Source organism: Egretta garzetta, unplaced genomic scaffold, assembly GCF_000687185.1.
Source record: "Egretta garzetta isolate BGI_Z169 unplaced genomic scaffold, ASM68718v1 scaffold120, whole genome shotgun sequence".
In the NCBI taxonomy this organism is placed as follows: Eukaryota; Metazoa; Chordata; class Aves; order Pelecaniformes; family Ardeidae; genus Egretta; species Egretta garzetta.
The window spans coordinates 1,278,756-1,303,272 of NW_009258270.1; the positions used below are offsets into that span (position 1 = coordinate 1,278,756).

The window sequence follows — 24,517 nt, forward strand, 5'->3', positions numbered from 1 at the left end:
TGTCCCAAGGGGGTGTTAGGGTGCAGGGCTGAAGGAAAGGCTCCTGGGTTTGCGGACCCAGTAAGCCTAGCAACAGGGTGAGCGCAGGGCTGTCAAGCGTGAGCTGCCAGGAGCAAGCAGGGCAGTTGAAGAATTCGTTTTCCCCTCCAGCTTGGCGACGCGTTGTTTGCGCAGCGCGTGCCGCACTGAAGGCCACGGTACAGGCGGCTGAGCCTGGCTTCCACCAGCTGCTCCAGTTTCGCTACAGCACCGATGGGTGTTTCAGCAGCCAGGGTTGGCTACGACAGCCAGTTACACGGGCAGGCCCTTTGGGCAGCGGGGGGACGGGGCAGCGTTCCGTTGCGCAGGGCTGAGCGCAGGGCAGGGTTAACCGGGGGCTTTCCTGGACGTGTAGTTGTAGCTTTTACCGTATGCGGGCCGGGTGATGGCATTAAGTGCTGGCAATCCCCGTCTGGAAAGCAAGCAAGGAGGCCAAAAATAGTGCATTTCTGCGCTGTGCCTCCTCCAGGAGTGCTGATGATGTTCTTCGTCTTTCTCTGAACTCGTTCCACTTTGCTGCAGTCACGGTTCTTGGGCCGCGGCGCACAGTTGCCTTACGGGCACAGCTGAGGGTCGGTGCTTCTACACGTGGGGTGTCAAATCCTGGCTGAGCCAGACCCGAACAGGTCCCAGGTGGTGAAAAGGTGGGATGGGTGTAACCACAGGGGCTGGGAACAGTTGGCCTTACGCAGGCGAGGTGGTCCAGGGCCAGCAGAGCTACGTTCGGTTTCCTGAAGGTCCACCCTCTTCTTGACCAGGTGCATCCTCAGCCCTAGCTCAAGTCAGCTCTTCCATGGGCATTTTTGTTCAAGAACTGGTGAACCAAGTACCTGAGAGCACCCAAACCCCGAAAGAGGTAAGGGACTGCCAGAGGGTGTGGTGGCAAACGCAGTTACTCAGCGACCAACGACAGCACGCAAGCTGCCGAGCCAGGATTTGCATCCTTCAGCTTCATTTCATGTTCACAAACGTCCTCAGGGCGCCTGGCCCTTGCTCGCCCCTTCTCCCCTCGAGCCCCCTGGAGCAGCAGCACCTCACCCCCGAGGCAGGCGTGAGGCTGGAGCATCTGCTGAGAGAAGGGGCAGCGCCCACTGCTCCGGTTTGGGGTTGCAATTCTGGTGCAAGCTTTATTCGAGGTGGTTTGGGTTTGGTGTCAGTTCCTTTGTCCGCAGGGGCGCCTCGTTAGCGGAAGAGGATGCACAGCGCAGCGGCAGTGTTGGCCCGCACGCCTTGTGAGCCGTGCAGCTCAGAGAGCCCTTCCAGCGACCACAGCACCTTCACACGGTCCAAGAGCTCAGTCCGGCCGCTGCGCAGGTCAGCAAAACCACCTTGAGCATCGCTAAGGACAGCGAGGCCGGGGCACGGTGCGCACGGGACACAGGGAACGAGGATTTGCAGGCAACAGCACAGTTGCAGGTTTAAAGCCCCCAGCTGATCCGTACCCAGTCTCTCCTACTGGCTCCTGCTCAAGAGAACAGAAGTGGTGGCTCCAGTGCTGGTGTTCAGCTTAATGGCATCCAACACCTCGCACCAAACTGTACAGAAACCAATAAATAAAGTACCTAAAAATAGTTTAAAAAGCTTTTAATGGACTGAAAGACACTAGTAAAAGAAAAATCTTGTAGGAAAGATGCACTGTAGTCATTTATTGATTGCTTTCCAGGAAATTCAGAATTTTTCTAATAGGAGCAAGTTCTTTTGCAGTAAAGACAACTCCTGCTTCGCTGCCTCTCACACCTCAGAGGCTGCGCCCCTCCGCCCCCCGCGTTACAAATACCTGTAATGCAGTACAGGAACCAAGGGTACAGAGCACAGTGACAGCACTTGTTCTCCAGAAGGTCAGTAAAAGAAGCAACGCAAATTAGCACAGGGTACGATCCATGACAGACAACGCGAGAGGGAGGGGGCTGGACTCCTTTGTCAGCACGGGGGGGCTGTGGACCAGCAATCAGAAGTTGTTCTACAGCTTGATCTGTTTGGAAAAAGGACATTCAACTCTGTCGGCATACCGCAGCCGGCCGTGGCCGCATCTTACCTGCCTGGCGACCCGCACGGCCAGCCATAGGTTTCAGCACTGTGGGAATTTTAGTTTTTATTTAAACCCCCTCCCCGCAGCCTGGTCACTTCAGGTGGTGGGAAATGTACGATTCCAAGCTGGTTCAGCTTGCCCGTCGGGGTAAAGTCCAGCAGCTCTGTGGTACAGTTGCTACTGCAAACGAGACCAAGGCCCAGATTCTGACTTTTCCTCCCCTCTTGCCCCCACCTCTTTTACCAGGGCCACCACGTCCTCACTTGATGCCATGTCCTCACTTGGTGCCATTATCAATCTCTCCTAGGCACTGGGGTTTCCATTGCAAGGGAAGTTTGTGCGCTTTTTTTAAACATCAAGCCCTCACTCTTTGGGTACAGTATCCTGACTGACTCAGCTGCAAGCAGAGCAGAGAGGTGGAACTGTATATATCTATATATATATATATAATCTCTCTATCTATATCTTTACCTTGAAAATTAGAATGTGAATGTTACAAAACCCCACTGAATTGCCAAACTGCCAACCAAAAGTAGAAAAAATGGTTAAAGGAATCCAATGGCTATATCCTGATGTAGAAAATGCTGTACATTCCCCCACGTACGCACACACGTTACAGGCTTCAGTCATCTGAGCAATACAAATATGGCTGCTTGGTTTCCCTTCGCACAAATTGGGATGGTGACTGGGGGAAAAGAAATCTTTTGGCTTGGAGTCCACGTGTTACAAGAGCGCCGAGCAGTGGATGGGGCTGGTTTTGTACTGTTTTAGCAAAGCAGTGTCCTTAGTCAACGTAAAAATGACCTGAGAAATGTTACATACCTCAAGACAGTTCATTTGGAATTCATATGTACAAAGTAGAAATAACTGATGATATGTGCACACACACAACACGTACACACACACGCAGGCGTGACAGCCTCCGGCTGCGCTCACCTAGGATGGGGCTTTCGTACGCTGCTGCATCCTGGCCACCTTCCCCCTTCGCGTGGCAGACACAAGCTCAGGCAGACAGATTACATTTCTCAGATTAGTTCTTTGCATTGTGTATTAATTGTACCAGTGCAATAACATTGTCAAAAAAGGAGGAGCTGCTCCAGGGGAGTCCGAGACCCTGGGTCAGATTCAGAAAAGGGTGGTTTAAACTTTTTTTTTTTTTAAGCGAGGTACACATTAAGCAGAGCTCTGTGTTAAGGGGATCTCAGCAGAAGGCATGCTTGGCTCAGCCTCTTTCTCCTCCACAGCTTTGTCCTCTGGTTCCAGCTGTTCGCCACTTTTTATGCTTTCTTGGAGCTGCTGGCGTCGCTGCACCTCTGCTTTAAGGTTCTCCAAGTCTTTTTGGCTGAAGGGGAAACCAGGAAGGGTGGCAAACATTAGACCAGCTTTAGGAACGGTGTGAAGCACAGGGACAAGACAGCGTTCAACAAAATAGGAAATGCTCCCAGCACCTGCCCTCCTCCTGCCAGGTCCCAGCAATACCTGGGTAAGGCTGGGTGCTCGGTTTGCCGTTGGGTTTTGAACCAAGAGGCACCAGGACGTGACCCACCAGTGGCCGCTCGAGGCAGTGAGGTTAATCTCGCCTACGCCCAGGCAGCCTCCAGCTGCTTCTGGTGCATTTTCACCATCAGTGATTATTTATTTAAAGCCTCGGAAGAATACGGTCTCAGCTCAGGTCATCTTTTTTTCCACCACCACCCCAATCAAATTTTCAACTAAAAGTCTTAAAGAATTTATAATAAATGAAAAAAAAAAAATTGAGTAGTGGTGTTTATAGTGGTGATGATGATCATGAGGGCCAGTGCTATGAGCTCTGCTCCTGTTCTTTGTAAACAAACGCCGTGGAGCTGGGGAAGGGAAGGCCTGGGAGAGGTACTCAAAGCAGCTGCCCTGCTGAGCAGCCTTGGCCGTGGAAGCGCCAGTGCTGTTCTGACAGCCCCGCACTGCTCACGCCACTGCTTCCGACTGTGCTTCAGCTGCCTCCCACTCCACAAAGGGAGCCTAACGACAGAACCCCTTTGCTGCCGGGGGGACGGGCTGAGAACAGGCAATGAGGGGAGATGCCGGCTGCTCCCTCCAACCAGGAGCTCTTTTAGCACCACTAACGATTGCCCAAGGATCCTGCAGAGCATCCCTTCGCAAGTGTTCAGCGCCTTCAAAAGCATTTTTAATGCAAAATGACAATTTCTGCCATCATTTGCCTCGTGCTGCCTGAAGAGAAGAGGTACCCAGGATCACTGGAAGCTCCACATTTCAGGTCAGTGACGCAGTGCAAAGGGAAGCCTCGCACTTACGCTATCCCAGGAACAAAGGTGACAGACACACAAAGACCACTTGATTTCTAAAGGTACGGCAGACAGAGGTGTCACTCTACCTTAGTGGAATGAAGAGAATTCCATTGATAATGTTGAGCTGCTCCAGGACACTGGCCATACTGGGAGCTGTGAACTGCAGTGCAAGAGAAAAACAAACTTTTAAAGTCAAACCCCAGACAGAACAGCTCAGAGCTCCTAAGCAAGTCCATTCACAAACAGCTGAGAGCGCGCTCAGTCTCACATGATGCTCAGTAGCTGTAAGGTGGCAGAATTTGTATTTTCTGCCTCTTTATACCCCTAAGTGGAAAAACAGCATCTAGAGGCCCCCCAGTCACTGCGGGCAGCCTCCCCTCTGAACTCTGCGGACTTCAGTTAAATGCAGTGTATATGTGAGTCAAAAATGTGTTGGTTTTTCTTTTTCTCCTTCAAGTGTTGCATCAAGGGCAAAATCTTCATTACCATCGTATGGGTCTGAGCCTCTTAGCTGGATGCTATTCCCTGGACTTGACCGTTTACTTGATTCAAGGTCTTTATGCTCAAATTACTCTGCCTTAAACTCCTCAGTTCTGTACCCATTCCTTTGCAGTGAGAAGGAGACCCAGCCGCTCCCGGAGCGCCATCCTGCTCTGCCCTTTCTACTGGGAGGGAGCCTCTGCAGCTGGAGGCCTCTTTCCCAAGCCGCAGCCCGGTGCGCGGGCAGATAAGAGCGGCTGGGTTTGGCCCACGAGGGGCAATCCGCTCCTGCTCAGTGTAAGGCAAGGCAAGGCAGGGCCCCCCTGCTCCGCTCTGCTGCCCAGCCTCCCCACACCACAAAATCCTTGGAAGGAGAACAAAGCACCTGGTGAAAGACGACAGCATTTTTTAGGATGAGGAAACTGAAGTGCTGTTGGATTGAGCAACCTGCCTACAGCCAGTGAGTCAGCAGAGGGGCAGGTTTGCACGTAGGTGTCGCAGGCTCCCACGCCGCGAGCTGCCCGGCGCGGCCTTACCCAGTTCCCTGGGTGCCCTGCGACGCAGCCAGCTGCGCTCAGCTGCCCGAGCTCAGGAGAAGGAGCCAGAGCCAAGAAGCGCGCTGAAAAAAGGGGACAAACGCTCAGTCCGCAGTGGCCACGCTGCCTTTGCAGGGACCTCCCGCCCGCGAGGGGTCTGCAGCTGGCACAGCCCTCACCAGCTCCTGCACGGCCGACGCCTGCAAGCGTACGCTCGGCATCCCTCAGGAGCAACGTGCAAGCCTCTGCCTTCATGGCAAGCACTCTCGATCGCTCCCGCTGCACAGGGTTACCTTAAGCGGCATGATGTTGGCGTTGGAGCCGTTCTTGTAAATCTCGTTCATTGTGCGTTGAAGAGCGACTGCTTGCTGAGTCAGGTATTTCAAGTACTCGGAGCTCTCTTTGGTCTTTTCATGGTGTTCTCCAAGCTAATCAGAAAAGGAAAAAAAAAAAACCCCAACTTGCATGATTACAGATCAGAACAGGACCCAAACCAGGGCGCACTCCTAGTCTCTGCTTATCCTCATCCTTCTAGAAACTCAGAGCTGGATTTCACCCGCCTTGGCATTCAAACAACAACAAAATTCCTCTAGGAGCCTCGTTATCAGCATTACACATTTCTGTCAAGTAGGAGCAAGTCAGCAGGGTGAGCGGCATTCCCTCCACCAGGCTGTGCTTTCGGCCAGCGCGGTGGCGCCGAACCAGCGCACAACTGCAGACGTGTTTGGGCAGACCCCGGGCCGACGCAGAAGTTTCACTGTGCATCAGCAAGGGCTGCTGAGCGGGAGAAGATACTGCCCACAAAACAGCTCCACGACCAACTTAGTTTGGATCTGGTATTTAAAAGATAGGTGGAGCAAAAAGTGGAAAGAACAACCCGGCTGTTTCAGCGCCCTGCCAGAACGTGGGGCTACGGCCTTGCCACCACAGGAGCTTCCGTCCAGAACAGGAGTACAGCAAAGCTGAACTTGCAGGAAGGCTGTTCAGACAATTCCTGTGCAGGGCAGCAGTTCTGCCCCGTCCCTAGAAAGAAGATTCCCTGGCATCTGCTCAGAGCTGTTTGTAAGAAAGGCCTCCCCGAGGTCCAAGCTGGGGCACAGTTTCGCAGTGGTACTGCTCGTTGGTGGCACAAATTAGCAGCACGCAGGCTCGTTACCTGGTTTTTGTAGATGGTGTAGCCTTCCTTCTCGTGCTGCAGAGCTGACCGGAATTCTGCTTTGCTCTCGTACACTCGGGCTACCAAGTGGTGGCTGAGGGAAGGAGAAGGGTTTAGAGGTGCTTTAATAAAGAAGAAACATTTCTGCACTACAGCGAGCAAGACCAACATAAAAGCGTTTAGGCTAAAAGTCTTAATATCAGTGTCAAAGGAGGCAGAGACCAGACTCTGAATACAGCACCCTGTAGTCGCTTCTCCCCACCTCGTCTGGGGATAAAGATACCACCCTGCTTTGGGCTGGAGTTTTGTTGAGATGCTGAGCCGTGACCTACAGAAGTAAAGGCTGAACTGGGGATTTTTTTCCTTGTGCACCCAGGAAAGCTGAAGGCCACAGCGGTGAAGTGAATGGAGGCAGCACATCCACAGGATCCCCTCGGCGCTGGATTTGTCAACTGGAGAAGGAAGCAGCCCTACGGCCCTACCCTTCAGAAGGGCTCTCTCTGCTTCTTAGAAAGCAAAGGTGTGAATGACTTGATTATTCACAGTCAAAAGTAAAAAAGCTTCCAGCTTGGAAACAACCAGCACAACAGCGGCAGCGCTGGGGCCCAAGTCACCTGGGCTCTCTCCAGCTGGGAGAGCTGACTTGGCTTGGACTTTGCTACCTTAGTGCTTCTGGAGGGAAAAGAAGACTTTGGGGTTTGGCAGTGATTTCTCTGTGGGAGGTGATGAATCTCATCAAGCACCCCAGCGCTGCTAGGGGAAGGCAAGATGCTTTCTGCAGAATGCGTATCCATCAGCTGCTGGAAACCAAATCAGGCTCTTGTGGGTGCTTAATAAGATTTATTTTCACCCTGACGAAGAACAGATGGGTTGCAATGTGGTAGTAGTAATTAGGAGAGGGCCGCTGCTTGGCTGAGAGCGAGCCAGCTTTGCATTCAAGGACACTGCACGCAGCACTGAAGAGCAGTGAGTATCTAGAGCAGATCCTGAAGGTGCCGACCACTCAGAGCTCCCTCGGAAACACAAGGAAGCCGCTCAGTATTTTATTCAAATACAAGGATTTATGGTAAAGGACAAAAGCAAATTATATGCTTCTCAAAGATAGCTCCCTGAGGGCTGAAACAATTAAATACAAGTGTTTATGTATCATCCCAGTCTCCCACTATAATTACATCAGCCTTGCTCTCCAACCTTCACTTGCCACATACATTTTTCTACTGAGAGTCCACAAGGACCAGGGTCATCTTGACAAATTTTGGGGGCAACCAGTGTTACAGCAGATCCCACAATTAACTTTAAGAACAAGGGATCTCTGCCTCTTGAGACAACAAACCTGGATGCTGCACCATGACCTTGACACAGCCCAGCAGTCCTGAGGAGTCTGACAGCTGGGACAAGGCTGAACCTCTAATTTAACAGGATACAGCTGGAGACAGCCAGACCAGATCCCTCCCGTGTGAGCACACGGTGAATGTACTCACTCTCTTTAACAGCACAGTGACCCAGCCCCACACTCCACCCTGCCTCACCTGAGTGCAACTTTCAAAGACTTGGAGCCATGGTACTTGGAGCTGATGGCCAGCGCATTCTCCAGGAACCGGAGGGACAGGTCATACTCCATAACCCCATGGAGCACCAAGCCAATGTTGTTCTGCACAAGGAAGTCAAGCAGACATTCAGAAAGCAAATTCAAACCATGCATTCATTGCTTCCCAAATACCAAGGCCACACAGGTATTTCACTGTTGAGAAGGCTGTAGCAGCCACAAGTCCCCAGCAGATAACTCCATAGCACGTAACCCATGACAGGAGACCATTCTCCCTGTTGGGAGCTCTGTCCAAATAAGCCAGACGAAAGAGTGATAAGGAATGCTCTCCGTGTTATGCAAGAGCAACAAGAACAGCCTAAATGAAGGCATTTGCCCAAGGATTACAGGCGCTCAAACCCACATCTCCCGTGCCCCAGTGCGGAGCTCCAGCCCCAGAAGGCTGACCTTCCCAGCTAGAGTCAAACTCCTTTCTTCCCTTCTCCTAACAGCACTGACTGGCAGGAACCAGGGAGGAAAAAGCAGCGCCGAGATGTTTATTGTAACCAGCCAGCACTATGGGCATTTTGAAGGCTGAGACGTTTCTCAGAGATTAGAAACTTGAAGGTTGCCCAGAGAGGGGGTGGAGGCCCCATCCCTGGGAACATTCCAGGCCAGGTTGGACGGGGCTGTGAGCAACCTGATGTGGTTCAAGGTGTCCCTGCTCCTGCAGGGGGGTTGGGCTGGGTGGCCTCTAGGGGTCCCTTCCCACCCAAAACATTCTATGATATGATTCTATGATAAGAGTCTAAAAGATTACTTACATCTAAGAGTGCCATTTCTGGGTGATCCTCTCCAAATACCAGTAGCATGAGGTAGCGTGCACGGTACAGTAAGTTCAATGCTGTAGAGAGTTGGCTGTTCGCAAAGCAGTACAAAGCAAGGTGCATCTGCAGCAAAAGGAACAGCCCAGCATTAACAGTTTTTACTTACCACTCCGCAAAGCAAACTAATCTCTCCTTTCCTCAGCCGCACACAAATCAAAAGATCTTCCTTTGCGGTTAGAAAGTATTTCAGCCACTCAGAGGAGCCCAGGTCCAGTCTGCTGGCTGATTTACAGCTCCACTGAGGCATCACGTAAGACAGCGCTGAGGCAGCTGAAGTGTTTCATTTCAGTTTCTCTTGTGCACATCAAGGAATATTTCAAAACTGACCCATATCTATACGATACTCTGATTGCGCTTTTGGGGGGATTCTTTCTCTTTCTTCATTTTTGACATCAGCCCAGGGCAAAAGCCAGCAGAATTAATGAATATAAATAAACGTTCAGCAGACAAAATTCTAAACCAAGTAGGACAAATACTGACCATGCAGGATGCTTATGATGCAAACACCTAGGGATGCGGCTTACAAAATCATAAGATACAAAACCTATGACAAAGTGGAGGATTCTGGGAAGAACACTGCAGAAGGAAGGAGAACTGCAACTGTTTTCTAGATGCAGACACGAATTAAGGCTCACAGACTCCAGGTGGACACACGAGGTGCTGCTTCTCCCCCAGCACCCTGTACTCACGTATTCTTGAATCGTGTTGGGATGTTCGATACCCAAGACCCTCTCGCTCATTAGCACCGCTTTCTGCTGATTACTTAAGGCCTAAACAGAACAGAAGACCCAAGAGCAAGTCACAGAGCGCCAGGCACGTGAGCAAGCAAGCACGGGGAAGGAATGAGAGGACTAAACAGACCCTCTCCGAGCCCTTGCGTACCTCTGAATAATCTCCCATGATATAGTTGAGACGAGCTAGCAGCCTCAGGCAGGCACAGATTTCCACATGCATAGCACCATACACATTGTTGAACAAGTTTAAGGCTTCATTGATGAGCTCACAGCCCTCCTTCAAGAAACCTGAAAACAGTTATATTCATACACATATGTATGTTAAATAACCCCTAACGCCACTGGAAGTGCATTGCCCAGGAGGTGAGAACAGCAGTGGGCTACATAGCCAGAGGCCACTGCCTTGTGTAAGGGCTAAAACCTGGAAGGAAATTGCTGCCCTGCATCCACCCTTCTTTATCTGTGGTAACTTTACAGCAGGTGTGTGTTTCAGATGGTCTTGGCGACCACGATTCTCTACCAAAACGGGGTGGGTGGGGTGCATTGGTGGAGGGCAGTGGGCCATGCCACACACCCCCTGGCTCCTCCTTTTCCCAGCGGTTGCCTCAAGAGGCAGAGGCATGTTGGGTTTGTACCTTGCTGAACCTTTGCTTGCCCGCTCTGGAAGAAGTGGAAAGCATCTGAGGCTTTGGGATTTACATGCTTCACGACAGGGAAGATGTTGAGAATATCCTCTTCCGTGAAGGTAGGCTTGTGCCTGTTGTCAAAGTTGTACTCCTTCAGCAGTATCTGCAGGAACCGAAAAGACTGGAGGTCACGGTCACCACTTACACAGGTACTTGGCAAGAAAAGAGGGGGGAAACGAGCCTTGAATTCTGCAGGCGGATTCACAGTCAAAACATCTCCTGTATCACTACCTGGGGACAGAGTTTTGAAAGGTCATGCATAGGCGTGCACCACCACATGCGCGTGGCAAAACCGCACTGCAGTGCCAAGGCACGGCCGTGCCAGTACTGGAGCCCCGACAGGGGAACCCCATCCAGCCCAACTCCCGCACCCCACAGAGGAGTGAGAAGGCAGTGCTGTGGGGAAGGAAAGCCCCTCTTCTTCAAGCACGGACAACCCTGAAGTTCTGCTCTGCTCAGCCAAAGAGCTGTTCCTCTTTGGACAGAGAGCATGCGTGTGCATGAACTGAAGATGCGAGTTCGGTTTGTCAGACGGAGCAAGCTACAGGAATTGTATTCAGGCTGGCTGACGGGAGAGGCACAGCAAGTTTACTCTAGGGTAACTGGGTTAGAAATCTCTTTCCCCAGGGCTGGAACCTGTATTGCAACATTCACACCACAGAGGCCTTTAGGGGCTCGCACTGTCCGTCTGAAGGGCCGTCCCCTGCAAAGCAGTTTGCGCTTACTCTTCCTGTTTCTCAGTATACAACATGATGGGGAAGGGAGGGAAGATGAAGATCTTACCTGGACTCCAGTTTTGAGGGAGATTTCACGAAGCAGGGTGATTTTCTGTAGATTATACACTTCAGCTGCTTGGTCAGCATTCTCACTGCAAAAAGCACATGCAAGCTTCAGCTCTCAGGTAAGCTTCTGCTCAAGGACATCCCTGTGTTGCACCGTATCTGAAGCACAGGTCCCTGTACAGCTGGGTGCTAACTGAAACCTATGCCAAACATTGCAGTGGTTGCTCACGGTCTATTAAAGCTTACAGAGATGCCCAACAGTGCTTTTTACTGAAATCCTATGTGTGTTCTCTTCAAAGCTCCCTGCAGAGCTCAGGCGAGGGTCTGAATGCCTCCAGCTCTTGGTGAAGCGTGAGCTGTCCCTGACGTGAAGGGACGATCACAGGTTTAGCCAGCTAGGCACGGCTCTTCTCTTGGGCCACTTTACTTGCACTTCCAGTTTAACACTCACTGTCTGCACCTTCCAGCAGCCTCGATCACCATCTCCATTTCAGATACAGGAGAAGCTATCCTTGGTTTTGGAACATAAGCTCCCTTCAGCCTAAATCATCGTCTAGGTAGACAAATCTCTCTCGACTACTCTCCTTCAGCTTCTTGGCCTTCTGCTCCCCTCTGCACCACTAAGGAGAGGCTTCCCTTCCTCCTCTGCTTTCCCCAGCTGCCTTTGCCTCATAGGTTTTGTCTCATTTCAAACCTCAGTTACACTTCCCCCTGCTGCTCTCTGCCCAATTTCTTTCCATTATAAGCCTGTAAAACCCCCTCAAGAGTACAAATTTATATTCAAACAGAAAACAGGTCAAAAAGGCAGGTCCTGTTAAAGAACAGTAAGAGCCACTACAGACATTTGGTGAGAGCCCCGGCACGAGCTAGGGTAACATGCTCTGCTTACCATTCAAGTCTAAAATCGAAGTAGTTCTTTGCTTCAGAACAAATATTCTTCCAAAGCTCCTGCGGGGTCATGCTGGCCCATGCAGTGTTATCAGCATTTCCAAGGTTCCTGTTTTTCCTTTTCTTATTCTTTTTCTTGGAGACCAGCTCATCAGCGGGAAGATGGGCAATGGGATTTGGAAAGGAGCTTAGAAAGCAATTGAGGAAGTGGCTGATGGCTGCTGATAAACCCGACAGCTCCACGCCCTACAGCGAGACACCGAAATCAGTGGTGGAAGACACCTGCCATCACCCAGGCAGTACCCCGACCCCGACCCCCACACAAATCCAGTCCTACCAGAAACAGGAAAATCTTCCAGGAGTGGGAGAGGAAGGCAATATTTGCAAGTGGAACTAGCACAGGCAGAATTATGTAGATATAAGAGATAAGTATATACCTACACACACACACACAAATATATAGTGTCATTTCAGGCTGCTCCCTGGGACAGAGAGACTAGAGAGCGTAAGGAAGATTTTGACACTGGACTGGAGCCGGGTGTATTGCTATGCTATGTACAGACAGGCCTAAGGATGCACTGTGTTCATGCAATTAAAAAAAAGCCTCTTAGAAGAGAAAAAGCAACACTGTTTATGAGAAGGTACTACAAGGAAAACAAGCTGTGATTTCACTTTTAAAAGCCGTCAACATAATGAGTGAGAATCTGGGGAAGAAAAGCATGAATGATTACTCTCTGGGAAAGTGATCTTCAAGTGGGAACTTGTTTTCCCTTACACACAGACCCGCACCTATGTTAGCGCTAATGAGATTGTACTTCCCGTTGCTAGGCAACCCCTGTGAATTGCCTAATGAGAGAGGAGACTCAAACAGCGCTCCATTTGTGGGAAAAAGTCATTAGAGAGGACACGCAAGGGGAGAGGTTAGACTGCAGGTCATACCTGGAGGTACGTCTTGAAGATGTGTTTAGCCGATCGAGTGATCAATTCACCAATTCCTATTTTCTACCCAAAGGAATAAAGAGCAGAGGTTACGAGTCAGGCAGCAATAAGAATGAAAAACACGCTACGCTTTTGAAGTGGGCTTTTAGCAAGACCTGCAGAGACGCATTCTCCAGTCCTTACCCTGCAGCTCAGAACTGTTTTGCATTTGCCAACGCTCCCAGAGCCGGGGAAGAGCCCCCTGCGCACCCACGCACGGTGACCACAAGCCACCCCGCGTGGCGCGGCTCAGCTCCAGCGGTGCCCCGGGAGCCGCCACAGCACCAGCCCTGCGCATGCTCGCGGGCAGCCGCGCTCACAGCTCCCATTTGATCCAAAGCCCTGACAGATCTGAGGCTTAAAGAATGCATGGCTTAAAATCCAACCGCGTGTTGCCTGCTGTTACGCTTGGAAATCCCTGAAGCAACTCTCTATCCCAAAGGACACCCAAACCCTCTAACACTCTGAAAGCCGTTACAGATTTGGGAGCAAAACTCCCCATCCACCACTTAGAGGTCCTTCTCCCTCCCCCTCTATTTTTGAAGCTGTTAATTTTCACACAGAGAAAACAATTGGCCAAACTGGAATCTATACAGGGCAAATTATGCCGGAGACAGTTTTAACTGTCAGTCTGGAGTTAAGCCTGATGCTTACAAAAATGTGATCCAGCTGAGCACGGCCAGGGGTCTTGGTGATGAAGTTGATCACTTTGCCCAGGTAACGCATGTTGATGCCCCTCTGGTGCATGGCCTCAGCTAAGGTAGCCCCATCCATCGGGAGCACCGTGTGATCCAGGCAGTCTTTGACCTGCAGGGTATACGCAAACTTCAGTTACAGAGAGCAAACAGGAAGGAAAGAATTTTGCTTTTTAAAAAATTTAAGGAAAAAAAAAAAAATCTGCCTGAGGAGGAAAAAAGGTGCTGCCTGACAGAGAAGGCAGTTTCCAGGGATGACATTTAAGTTACAAGCACGGCAAGAGCTGGTAAGCGCAGAGCACTGATCAGCTGGAGCAAGGGCTGCCCGGTGCTCCCTGCCTCAGGCCATAGGCTCCACGCAGGCAAAGGGCATCAATTCAGCCTGGAGACTCCTCAGGAGCTCTGGTTAGCGTCTCCTCTGCTCCGCTCTGGGGTGGGACTGCTGCCCCGGGGTCTGGCACAAAGGGAACCCCGAGCGGCCATGGCCTCCAGCCCCCTGTGCCAGCAGCAGGAGGCAGAGCTGTTTCTCCAGTGCTAACGGGATGGCAATCCACCCACACACCTCTGTTAACCTGGGGTTCAGGGTCACCCCGAAGGCCAACAGTGGCCCCGAGCAAGGCTCTTTCGGTGGTCAGAGTGCTGTAACACCCAAGACCACCACGCTACAGGGGCAGGGGGAACACCTGCAGCAGGCAGCCCAAAGCCGTTTGTGCAAGCTCCTTGCCGCTTGTACCATTTTTACACTTGTCTCAGTGGAGAATGAGCAGCTCTGTGCAATCCCAGTACGCACTGAGCAACTGAGGTGCCGAGAGATCAGCTGTCACAGCAAAACAGCTCAGGCTTCATCCAGTTCCCTGCACAAAACAAGCAGAGGCAGAGGCCCCGCGGAGCAGCGCAGAGGGTTGTAGTCAGGCGCTGAGCACACAGCGTCTCCAGCGGCCCAGGGAGACCGGTGGAGACAGCGGCAGCGTTCAGCACAGCTCAGCACACGACCTCCAGCGGTTTGCCCGAGGCCACGCAGGAACTCAGTAGCAGAGCAGGGACTCAGAGGACTCCTGTGGCTCAGGCAATGAGAACCGCTTTCCCTTTGGCACGGCTTATTTAACTAACGCTTGTGGAACGAGCGGGCTCACCCTTCTTTAAGGGCCTCACAGTCACTAAAGAAAAACATTTCCAATTAAAAAGGCTACATGGAGTTGTGCACGCGTAGCTGATAAGGGGAAATGGCGCTTGCATTTTAAGTTGTGTTGCAGTGCTGATAAAGAGTCACATCCTGGAGTAGCACCAGTTACTCTGATAGGCAGAGTACGGAGGGCCGCCTGCTTACAGCGACTGACCTGACTTGCCCTCACACATGCTTGTGCAGCATTTTGGGTTTATGTATTAGTGTACCAACCACCTTGTGAAACAACAGCCACCAAGCCCTTGTCTGATTCACTCCCCCTCCTTTTTTATTTCAAGGCTGAATAGCTAGTCTTAAAGGTTATGCTGACTACAAAACTGGTGGATTTAGAGTTCAGAAGAAACTTTCCAGCAAGGAAAATCCCCTCCTACATAAGACCAACAACTCTTGAACCTCTCAGAGTGGGGATCGTTAATTCTTCCCTCCTAGTCACAGTGCCTGCCATAACATATCCATTAGCACACAATTTAGAGAGTGTTTTGAGAAGGGAAAAGCTGGTATTTCTTATCTAGCTAGGTGCATGGGTAAGCACCCAACATGCTTAAGACTTACAGAGGGAGTTTCTACAACAGGTATTAGTAAGAACAATTTCCCAGTTCACTCCAAATTATTAGTCACCAGCTGAGTCACACTCAGGGTCAGATAATACAGTAAGCTGTGCAGGATGCCTAGGGTTAGGGAGGATGACTTACGTGGTCTTTATTGTCCTAAACCCTTAGCAATGGCTGTTAATTACTAGTGCCAAAAGTGGGGAAAATTGTGCCATGATGTGGCAAATGGAAAACGCTCTTGCGCTTGCACCCGAGGTGCTTGCGCTGTTCCCTGTACCTCACCACTGGTGCCAGAACTCTGCTGCCAGCAGAACCCAGCATTTGCTTGGGAGGCGAAGCTGGCGTCCCGCTGCGTCAGTGCTTGCTCAGAGCAGCCAGGTTTCAGGCAAGCTGTCATTGGGGACAGCACTGCTGGTCCTCAGTTCCTTACCAAACCTGGGATCTGGCACGACAGCAAGAACGCAGCAGCATCCTTCAGCAACTGCTTCTGATCCTGTACCTCCTCTTTGCTAGACTCGGGAAAACGAACACCTAGGAGAGGAAAAGAGAAAAACATTAGAGACATCAACTCAAAGAAGAAACGAGTCGTGTACAGAAAGCATAGAGTAAGAGCAGGTAAGAAGTTAAAGTGATTCTGTCTCCCTGGAACTAAAGATGCTTCTTCAAAAGCTCATCTACTCTACAACGTGTTTCAATGGAAAGAGCATTAGCTGCTCTGCTTGGTTAGTAGCTATGCTGCTCCTGCCCACTCATTCGTTCTTAACGTAGCTTTTAAAAGCCCAAATTCTGCTCTTTATCTGGTCCATTCTATCTATTGCAAAGTGCTATGTACAATTCCAGTGCAAAAGACTGGCTAGACGGGAGTGGGAACATTTCAGCAGACGGACCAGCAAACACTGCAAGTGCAAGAAACTCAGAGCCTTTTGCTTTTGCACACCAAAATTAAATTTTAAAGTTATAGTTGCAAAGCCGGTGCCAAAGCACTAACCCTTACCAGCCTTAGAAGATGCTTGGGCATTTCAAAACACATGCTCCTTCTGACACATTTATTCCAAGCTAAATTCAACCATAAGGCCATTCCCCTGCAACCTGCATGCCTACAGCCTCGGTATTCGCCCCCATAAACACTCTGGGAGCTTCTCCTGTATTTCCAAATAAAAAAATACCGATTCCAGCCATGTAAAGCTACATACACCGCATACATACAACTGATGCTTGTGTTCTGAAGTGACCTGCTTACCCCAGTGTTCCTGAAACAAACCCTGCCCTTCACGGAGGATGTACCATCAGTCAGTCCTTCAACTACAACTGTTGGGTTTTGTGTAAACTACTACATTAGGATCAAATTTATTTTTTTCCCCCTCCCTCTGTTTCTTTTCATGTGGTCTAGCAGCTGGGAGGCTGGAGAATCACAAGAATATTCTTGGCAGCAACCTGCAGACCTCCCCGGAGTGTAGCAGTGGGAGACAGCTTACTGCCTGCATTTGGTAGCTCGAGCATTGCAATCAATTACACGTCTTTCTTTTCTCTATCTTTCTGCTGCACAGAGAATCCTGCACCATGCCCAGCCAGCAATATTCCTGGCTACAGAACACAGTTTTTTGTCTGTAGATGGCTGGACCCAGCAAACCTCTGAAGGAGGACTAAAACCAGCTCTTTGTAGACATACCTGGTGAGAAAATATCTGGGTTAAACCGAATGTCAAATGACGTGTCGCTAATGGAGCCTACAGCCTTGCAAGCATTTCGAATCACTTCTCTGCTTTTGGGATCCACTGGAGCAGGGAGAAAGACAGAATACAAATGAATGTGGATTTCAGAAAATGACAAGCCGAGCTATTAAATGAAAAGTTTTGTTACTAAAAGCAGCAACAATGGCACATTCTGCAGAAACCCATTATAAAAACAATCACTTGTAAGGTATTTGGAAAGGAAAATGGCTGCAAAATGCAAAGTCTGAACAAGAGCACGTAAGATGACCCAGAAAACCCATGGACCCCGCTGGCACTCCCCAGCCACAGATACTCAGAAATCCAAGCCCGGGATTCCCAAAGGTGTCTGTGCATCGCAGGCTTCCCAGCCCTGCCACAGCCCGCTCCCCTCCACCTGCACTAAGCCTCTGGCAGCCCAGCCCCGGCCGATGGCCCTGCAGGCCAGCTTGCTGGCCAGGCTCTGGCTCCTGCAGCAGAGCTGATGGGCTTGCTGCATTCAGAGACACTCGCCTGCCTCCCCAGCCAGCCCCCAGGGTGATTAATTCATTAGTGTGTGAACAGCTCTACGCAAAGAGCCAAGACAATATTGATAGAAGCAGCCAGTGCTCGTCCTGTTTAACAACAAATAATCACCCCGACCACCCGCACCCAGGAGGCCTGGGCTGCTTCTGGTGCTGAGGATGAAATACCTGTTCCATCATCAGATGCAATGGTCTCAGCCAGCTCTTTCACCTGATCAAGTCCAGTCACGTTATCATCTATTTTACCATCCTCTGACTCAGACTTCTCGCTCTCTGCAGTACCGTTCTCCGGAGAGGCGCCATTTTCCAGCGCACCCGAGCTCTCCTGTTTGTTGGCTTTCTGCTGCATCAGCTGCAGCGCAGCCAGCTTCATGAATAAGAGATACCTACAGTAAAGGAAAAGAGGAATTCAGCACAGCAGGAGAATCCAAGAGGATCGCCACTGCTCTGCAAGGAGAAACCTCCCAAAGTCAGCATTGCAGACCATACAGTGTCCCTGTGGAAAGGCAGGATGCGCATCCTCTTCTCATGAGCTTTCCGAAAATCAAAGGAGTGCACATTAGTTTATCAGAAGAAGCAAAAGAAGTGGGCTTTCATCACCCATCACAATGGGAAACTCATCTCCTTGCAGCGGTTACAAATTGCTTTCCATGTGCAGCATCAGCGGACAGCTCGGGAAGACTCTCACTGCCAGATGCGAACACAAACCAGCGGCAACTCTGCCAGGAGACCTCAGCAGAGGGAGGCCCAGCCTCTGCTAGCCAAGGAGGAGCAGCAGCACCCTACGGCCATGGTCCTGCAGGCTGCTGGTCTGGAAGCTCTCCCAGGGAGCAGCAAAGCCTGCCTGCAGGCACGTGGCAGAACTGGGAAGGGCGCTGGCTGCAGAACTGGTTGCTCAGCGGGCAGGGCTCCTCTGTCAGCAACTGGAGGGCTTGTCTTCCCAGCAAGCGAAGCAGAGGCTCTGACCATCTGTGACAGCAGAGCACCTGCAGCCCTTCCCATCGGGAGCAGGAGCGTTAACAGCACCAGGACCACACGACTTTGGCTTCTCCTGCTCCCAGAGCTCCCAGTGCCTCGCCTGCACTGAGCAAGCCCAAATGCCAACTCATCCCACCACAAAAGTGCCTGCAGCAGTTCCCATAGGTGATCTTTTTTCAGCCCCTAGTAAAAAAAGGTAGCATTCAAGACATCTGGAGAGCCTTAAAAAGAAGCATAAATCCTTCCTATTCCCTAGCCATCAGGTGCACAGGATATCTGTGGGGAAAGAAAAGCTTCTAAGTGTTTAGATGGCAAACAATAAAATAGATCTGGAGGAAAAAAAGCAAACCACAAAAACCTGTAACCCTGTCACAATCCCTACCGTTTTCACCTCTCATTAATTAAGTTTCTGTACTTGCACCTGCACAGCCAAGCCATAGGGAAAGTGGCTGCCCACTTCTGGGAGCTCTGTTGTGATGTCCCTGGGACAACACAGCATGGTCCTGACTCGGACGGTTACCAGTTGCAGGTAGAGGAAGGGGGGAGCTCAACTCACCTGTGTTCTACAAAAGCATCAACAAGCTCTTGCCGGAGGCAGCAAAGCTTGTGTCTGTGCTGCTTGGGGAACCCCATTTTCTTACATTCCTCTGGCATCTCCTCCCCTTCAACAGGCAGGAAGTTTAGATCTGGAGGGAAAGTGCGGAGCAGGTCCAGGATGTAGTGACGCCCATCGTTGCCAATAATGCCTTTGCACTCCACTGAGGAGCACAGCTCCACCTCCTCATTCTTGTCATTGAGGACTTTGTGCTTCTGGATCTTAAGCGGCCTGCTGGTCTTCTCCAGCAGCTCCAGGTACTTGGGATGAGAGACAACTGTCTTGCCAAAGTCTATTGACCCATAGATGACGCTCTGTTCCTGCTCCCGTTCCAAGATGCCAGGAATAATAGACTGAGCTGTCACCCTGTAACCTCTGTAATCCACCACTACAGTCCCCAGCGTGTACAGCCCTTCTACATCCACAGCATTATAGGTCCGCACACCATTGAGATCATTGGTAGGAGCTACGTAAGCAGCAACATCTCCACCAAAGTCCTTGTAGTGGTCACGGACGTCAAAGCCCAGGCTGAAGAAAATGTTGTTCCAGATGAACATCTGCATCTTGGTCTCTTCGCTGGGGTTGATGGCCATGACGTTGCCATCGATGACAGCCATAGCACCTCTTGTTGCTGCTGCAGTGAAGTCGCTGTGAACCTGGAGATAGGTGGAGAGAAAGCTGGGTAAGGAAGGGCTCCCACCCTCCCAGCACCTCACTCTCAAAGCTCCCTGCAGTTTTCTCCTTCACGCCCCTGCTCCTGATAGCCTTCCAGCAGGCAGGCAGGTTGGCTGGCACTTACTTTTGTGAGCCTGGCTAGTGGCTTGGATACAAGCTCCACGAGCCAGAGCATTAGTGATCGACATGGCTCAAGACTCATTAGCTCTTTGCAGGGGAGGGCTTAGGTGTAAGTGTGCCCCCCCCTTCCCCTGTTCCTCCCACCCACTCAAAGGAGGACAGGATCAGATAGAACAGCAGAAGACTACGAAAAGGCTGCCTGGGGGTCAGCAGGGAGACACAGGGTCAAGAGCGCAATTCTCTGCGGGGCTGGGAGCAGAAGGCAGACATGCAGGAGAGAACAAGACCCCCTAGCTTACAAACAGGGATCCTCCTCCTGCAGTTTCTAAAGGGCAGCCCAAGTAAAGAGCCCAGATGCAATACGGGCAGCAGAGAAGGGGTCGTGTCAAGGAGTTGCCTGCACATCCCAAAGTTACCTTGAAAATGGCTCGTTCTCTCAGCAGCCTCTCGGGCAGGTTCTTGCGTGGCAGCTCTCGCGTGGTCTGCAGCTCCTCATTCCAGTCTCTGGTCTGAAAGAGTCAAAGCCTTGTGGGAAGCCATGCATTGTGTGTGAAGGGGCTGGCAAGTCAGCATTTTTCCTTTACGAGGCATTTTGTGAGAGAAGGGAGGGGAAGGGGCAAGAATTCAGGCTGCCATGGAGTTGAGGAAGTGAATTAGCAGAAGGAATGAACACTCCCCGTGAGTGGGCTTTATTCAACAGCAGTTTGGGATAGATCTTACATTAGCCCAGCTTATATGGTGCAGTTTAACTGAAATAGCAGCTTGCTAGCTCTGGAGGAGCATGGGGCAGGTGTCATTAGCCAGCACACCGTGATGTGGTCACACCACAGGCAACAGCCACCCACGGGCAGCCGTTACAGTCCCGCACCGCTCACGGCCTGCAGGGTTTTATGCTATGAAGCTGCAACTGAAGCATTTAGAATAGTTTGCTCAGACACATTAGAGCCATTCCAGGCCTGACTGGCATGGAAGAATGCTCTGCCGTCTGTGCAGTGACACTTGTCGGAGGAGGGACATAGGATTTATGAACACCCAAGCAGAAGTTGCTCCTCTCAGACCTTTATGTGCTCGGGGAGTTGCAGCCTGAGCAGCACAGCCCCTGTAGCCAAGGGCAATGTCAAGAACAAGGAATCCCGCAAGTTTTCCCTTGATGAGCAAAACCCTTCCACAAATACCAGAGGTCTACTTGCTAAAAGTTAATCAGTTCCCAGAGCAGCTGGCAGCAAAACTCTTGCCAGAGTTCCCAGGCAAAGCAAGACCAGTACCTGTCCAGGTATGTGCTCCTCATAGCCCAGTCTAGAAGTGTAAGCATCTTCTGCCCGGACGCAGTCCATGGCATGTTCCGCTTGCGGAGCCGTCCAGCTGTACACTTGGAAAGGAGTGGCTATCCTTTCAAAAGGGTGTCTCTGAACCCTAGTTTGGGAGTGAAAACAATTAAGACATTTTTTCCAAAGGAAAATTTCTTTCTATTCCAAGAGAATTTTCCCTCTGCTGCAACACCGGCTTCTGACAAACAACAGAACAAGACCAGGCCTCACAAGCAGCACAGCAGACCTTCATTTAACAAGTACTATGCTCCCCAACAACTGACTGGCACGGGCAGCATCTCTCAACAGCAGTCTGCAGAATTACCTGGGCTCTCCCCATCCCCTCTTCCCCAGTTCTATCCTCAGTTCTATCCCTGGAGATCCCCATCACCCTCTACGCTCGCAGGCAGAGGATGCCCACTCCCAGCTCTCCGACAGCCAGGTCAGAGACACCAGCCACCCCTCAGACAGGCCCTCAGCTCTCACACCGGTCCATACCCACGCGGGTTGCATTATAAAGCCAGCCTACAGCACACATCCACTAATGAAGTCAAAAAGCAAGCTTCGCCAAACAGCCTCTTGTGTGATCTGTCTGCCCTCAGCAGGTGCTGGAGCCTCATCTGTATTTACTTCTGGCCCAAGCAGCAATACAGGATAATCATTTTTAAATGGCCAGATAGTCACAGTGGTGGCTGGAGGCCACTGCTAATTTCCAGCCCTTGTCTAGTGTCACTTTCATCTTCTTAATGAGAGCAGAAGCAGAGCTCCCGAAAGCCGCACAATGTGCCTGTCAATTTGCACCCCGCTGAGCAGAGGCAGTTCATTAAGTGGACTCTAAAGAATGACAGGCTTTTGCACAGGACCCGCTGTCCTGGAGCGGAATAAATGGTCCCTGCAGCAAGGACAGCAGAATAGAACAATACATCATTGTTTTATTATTATTATTATTATTATAGCAGTTAGAGGAAATTAGAGAAAATAAACATGCATGGACATGTGTAAAATATCCTCTCCCCACCATAAGCCTATGCAAAGCCCTCATGTGTTACCTGTCCTGATATTTTACACTTCAGTCTCTTTTTTGGACTGGGGGGGGAAGTAGTACCTACCGATCAGGTTACCAGCCCAGTTGCTGCTGCAGCATGTGGCCATGCTTCACATTAACTCTTTGCTGCCTGGCTAGCTAGGAAGTCATCAAGTCTCCCACGAGGCACATAGCCAACACACAGACTTGGAGAGGAGACCCACAGCGCAGGAGCTGGTCAACACATCAGCAGTTTCCCATCTGTGAATGCTGCTGTCCACCTCTGGGCTTTCTCTCCCGCTGCACAAATTGCCCTACGTGTTCAGTCCCTCACCCTACGTGTTCAGTCCCTCACCCTACGTGTTCAGTCCCTCAGCAGGGACAGAGAGCACTGAATTCCAGGTAAGCCCCACAACTGATACTCCCATGGCAATGGAAAGCTGTTGTCCCCCCATCCCTTGCTTTAGGCAGAACCAAAATCTGTAAATCTCCATGCTGTAAGCAAGAGCCATCTGGGAGCTACAGCCAAGAGAAACCATCCAGTGGACAAGGACCAGGACTCTGGGTTTCCACAGGCCTCTGTTACTGTCGTGCTGAACAGCAGCAGAGGAGTCACATCAGCTCTGACAGCTCCGTGTTTCCAGCAAGGGAAAGCCAGTTACACCAGGGTGCTGCCCTGACACTTAGCCAGGTGTTCTGTGGTCCTTGCTGCACAGACTCGCATGTCCCAACCACCCCACCGCTACGGGAGCTCAGGGAAAGCAGGCATTGCAATCCTTGCTATACCAGTGACATCCAGTTCCCACAGAACCAGCCCCATAGCTGAGCCTCACCAAGCAACTTCACAACCAACTACTCAAGGCAACTAGAGAGGAAAGAATGCTGCTACCGTTTCTTCTGCAGAGCGGAGAAGTTTTTTTTGAAGGTAGGGCTGATCTGGTTAAGCAGTTCCACCAAGGAATGACTGAGAAAACTGGGGTTTGCAGGTTTGGGATTGAAGTTGTATGCAGTAGACCTGCAAGAGAAAAAAGAAACAAAGTCAGAAGCCATTGCCGTACCCGAGACTTCCCATACCCTCGGAACGCAGCACATGAGTGAGAGCTTTCCACATATGCACCACACGGAAGTCCTGCACAATGTGCCCTGGCTCGCAAAATGGAGACCACATGGCACGGGGGCTGCAAGGGTCCTCTCCAGCCTCTCCCCAAGAGATACAGCTAGTAACCCTGTACCTGTACAGCAAATTTAATTTAGACCTTCTTTCATCCACCACCAGGTTCAAGAAAGGCTTCTATTTTTCTAGCAGAGAAGGACTGCTTTCCTAGAGCTTCCCAAACACACCAAAAGGGCCTTTGCTTAACAGAAAATGCAGCGGTTTCTCCAACCACCGACCAAACAGTCGGTGCCCTCCCGAGATAACCTTGTCTCCCAGCCGGAAGGCTGGGCACCAGACCTGCCAGGAGCACACCGACAGGTCCCCCTCTCCAGGTGAGATCTTGCCAAACTCAGAAAGGCTGCTTGTTTAGTGTTCGTTGTGCCACCTCGTCTCCTGGGACCTGCGCTCACATGTGTACCCTTGGACTCATTACTTTTAACACTTTTACAGATCTGGGGGGAAACAACAGACTACAATTATTTCTTCCAGGAGCCAGTTTAACACAGAGCACTTCCATTTCACAATGAGACAGAAGGTGGAAATGTGCTTCTATATTTTAAGCTCTCCTTCTCTTCAGGCAGCTTCATTCGCCTTCTGGGAATTATAACCTTGTATCTCAAACACCCAGTTATGGTTGTCCAAGCAATTATCTGGACTGCAGGATCAAGGCCACCCAGAGATGTTTCTGCGCTGATGGTTGCTCAGGTTTTGTTGCTCTGAAGTTCTCTCCTGTCCATCCTTGACTCAATAGCCCTCTGTTACAGGCTACTGGGCTGGACGGACCCTGCCCCTCTTCCCTCAGTGCACCCACCAACAGGCACAGCCCCGCCACTTCACCGGTCCCTCACAGTCACTATTTAAAAGAAAATGTTAAAAATCTAGTCAAATCTGTGCCCAGCTTTGGAAGTTCTGACAGGCTGTGCTTTTGCTTTAGGGCAAAATGAGATAGCTGCAATGGTCAGGAAGGAATTCCTTCCCAACTCAAAATGCTCTGAT

At 50.9% G+C, this 24,517-nt stretch overlaps 1 protein-coding gene across 2 annotated transcripts in view; it reads right to left on the reverse strand.

Moving 5' to 3' along the window:
• Positions 1 to 2,103: 2,103 nt before the first annotated feature.
• Positions 2,104 to 24,517, reverse strand: part of CLUH (clustered mitochondria homolog) — a 34,056-nt gene continuing 11,642 nt past the window's right edge. For both annotated transcript variants that reach the window (XM_009634037.2, XM_035889657.1), the window contains exons 7-26: positions 23,255 to 23,380; positions 21,300 to 21,447; positions 20,451 to 20,543; positions 19,201 to 19,895; positions 17,835 to 18,052; positions 17,104 to 17,208; positions 15,865 to 15,965; positions 13,660 to 13,812; positions 12,967 to 13,029; positions 12,029 to 12,273; positions 11,141 to 11,225; positions 10,307 to 10,460; positions 9,820 to 9,959; positions 9,627 to 9,707; positions 8,875 to 9,000; positions 8,055 to 8,176; positions 6,526 to 6,619; positions 5,663 to 5,797; positions 4,440 to 4,513; positions 2,104 to 3,410 (exon numbers count right to left, since the gene is read on the reverse strand). In XM_009634037.2, coding sequence (XP_009632332.1) covers positions 3,242 to 3,410; positions 4,440 to 4,513; positions 5,663 to 5,797; positions 6,526 to 6,619; positions 8,055 to 8,176; positions 8,875 to 9,000; positions 9,627 to 9,707; positions 9,820 to 9,959; positions 10,307 to 10,460; positions 11,141 to 11,225; positions 12,029 to 12,273; positions 12,967 to 13,029; positions 13,660 to 13,812; positions 15,865 to 15,965; positions 17,104 to 17,208; positions 17,835 to 18,052; positions 19,201 to 19,895; positions 20,451 to 20,543; positions 21,300 to 21,447; positions 23,255 to 23,380 — 3,127 coding nt within the window. In that variant the 3' untranslated portion in view covers positions 2,104 to 3,241. The remainder of the gene's footprint in view (positions 3,411 to 4,439; positions 4,514 to 5,662; positions 5,798 to 6,525; positions 6,620 to 8,054; positions 8,177 to 8,874; positions 9,001 to 9,626; positions 9,708 to 9,819; positions 9,960 to 10,306; positions 10,461 to 11,140; positions 11,226 to 12,028; positions 12,274 to 12,966; positions 13,030 to 13,659; positions 13,813 to 15,864; positions 15,966 to 17,103; positions 17,209 to 17,834; positions 18,053 to 19,200; positions 19,896 to 20,450; positions 20,544 to 21,299; positions 21,448 to 23,254; positions 23,381 to 24,517) is intronic.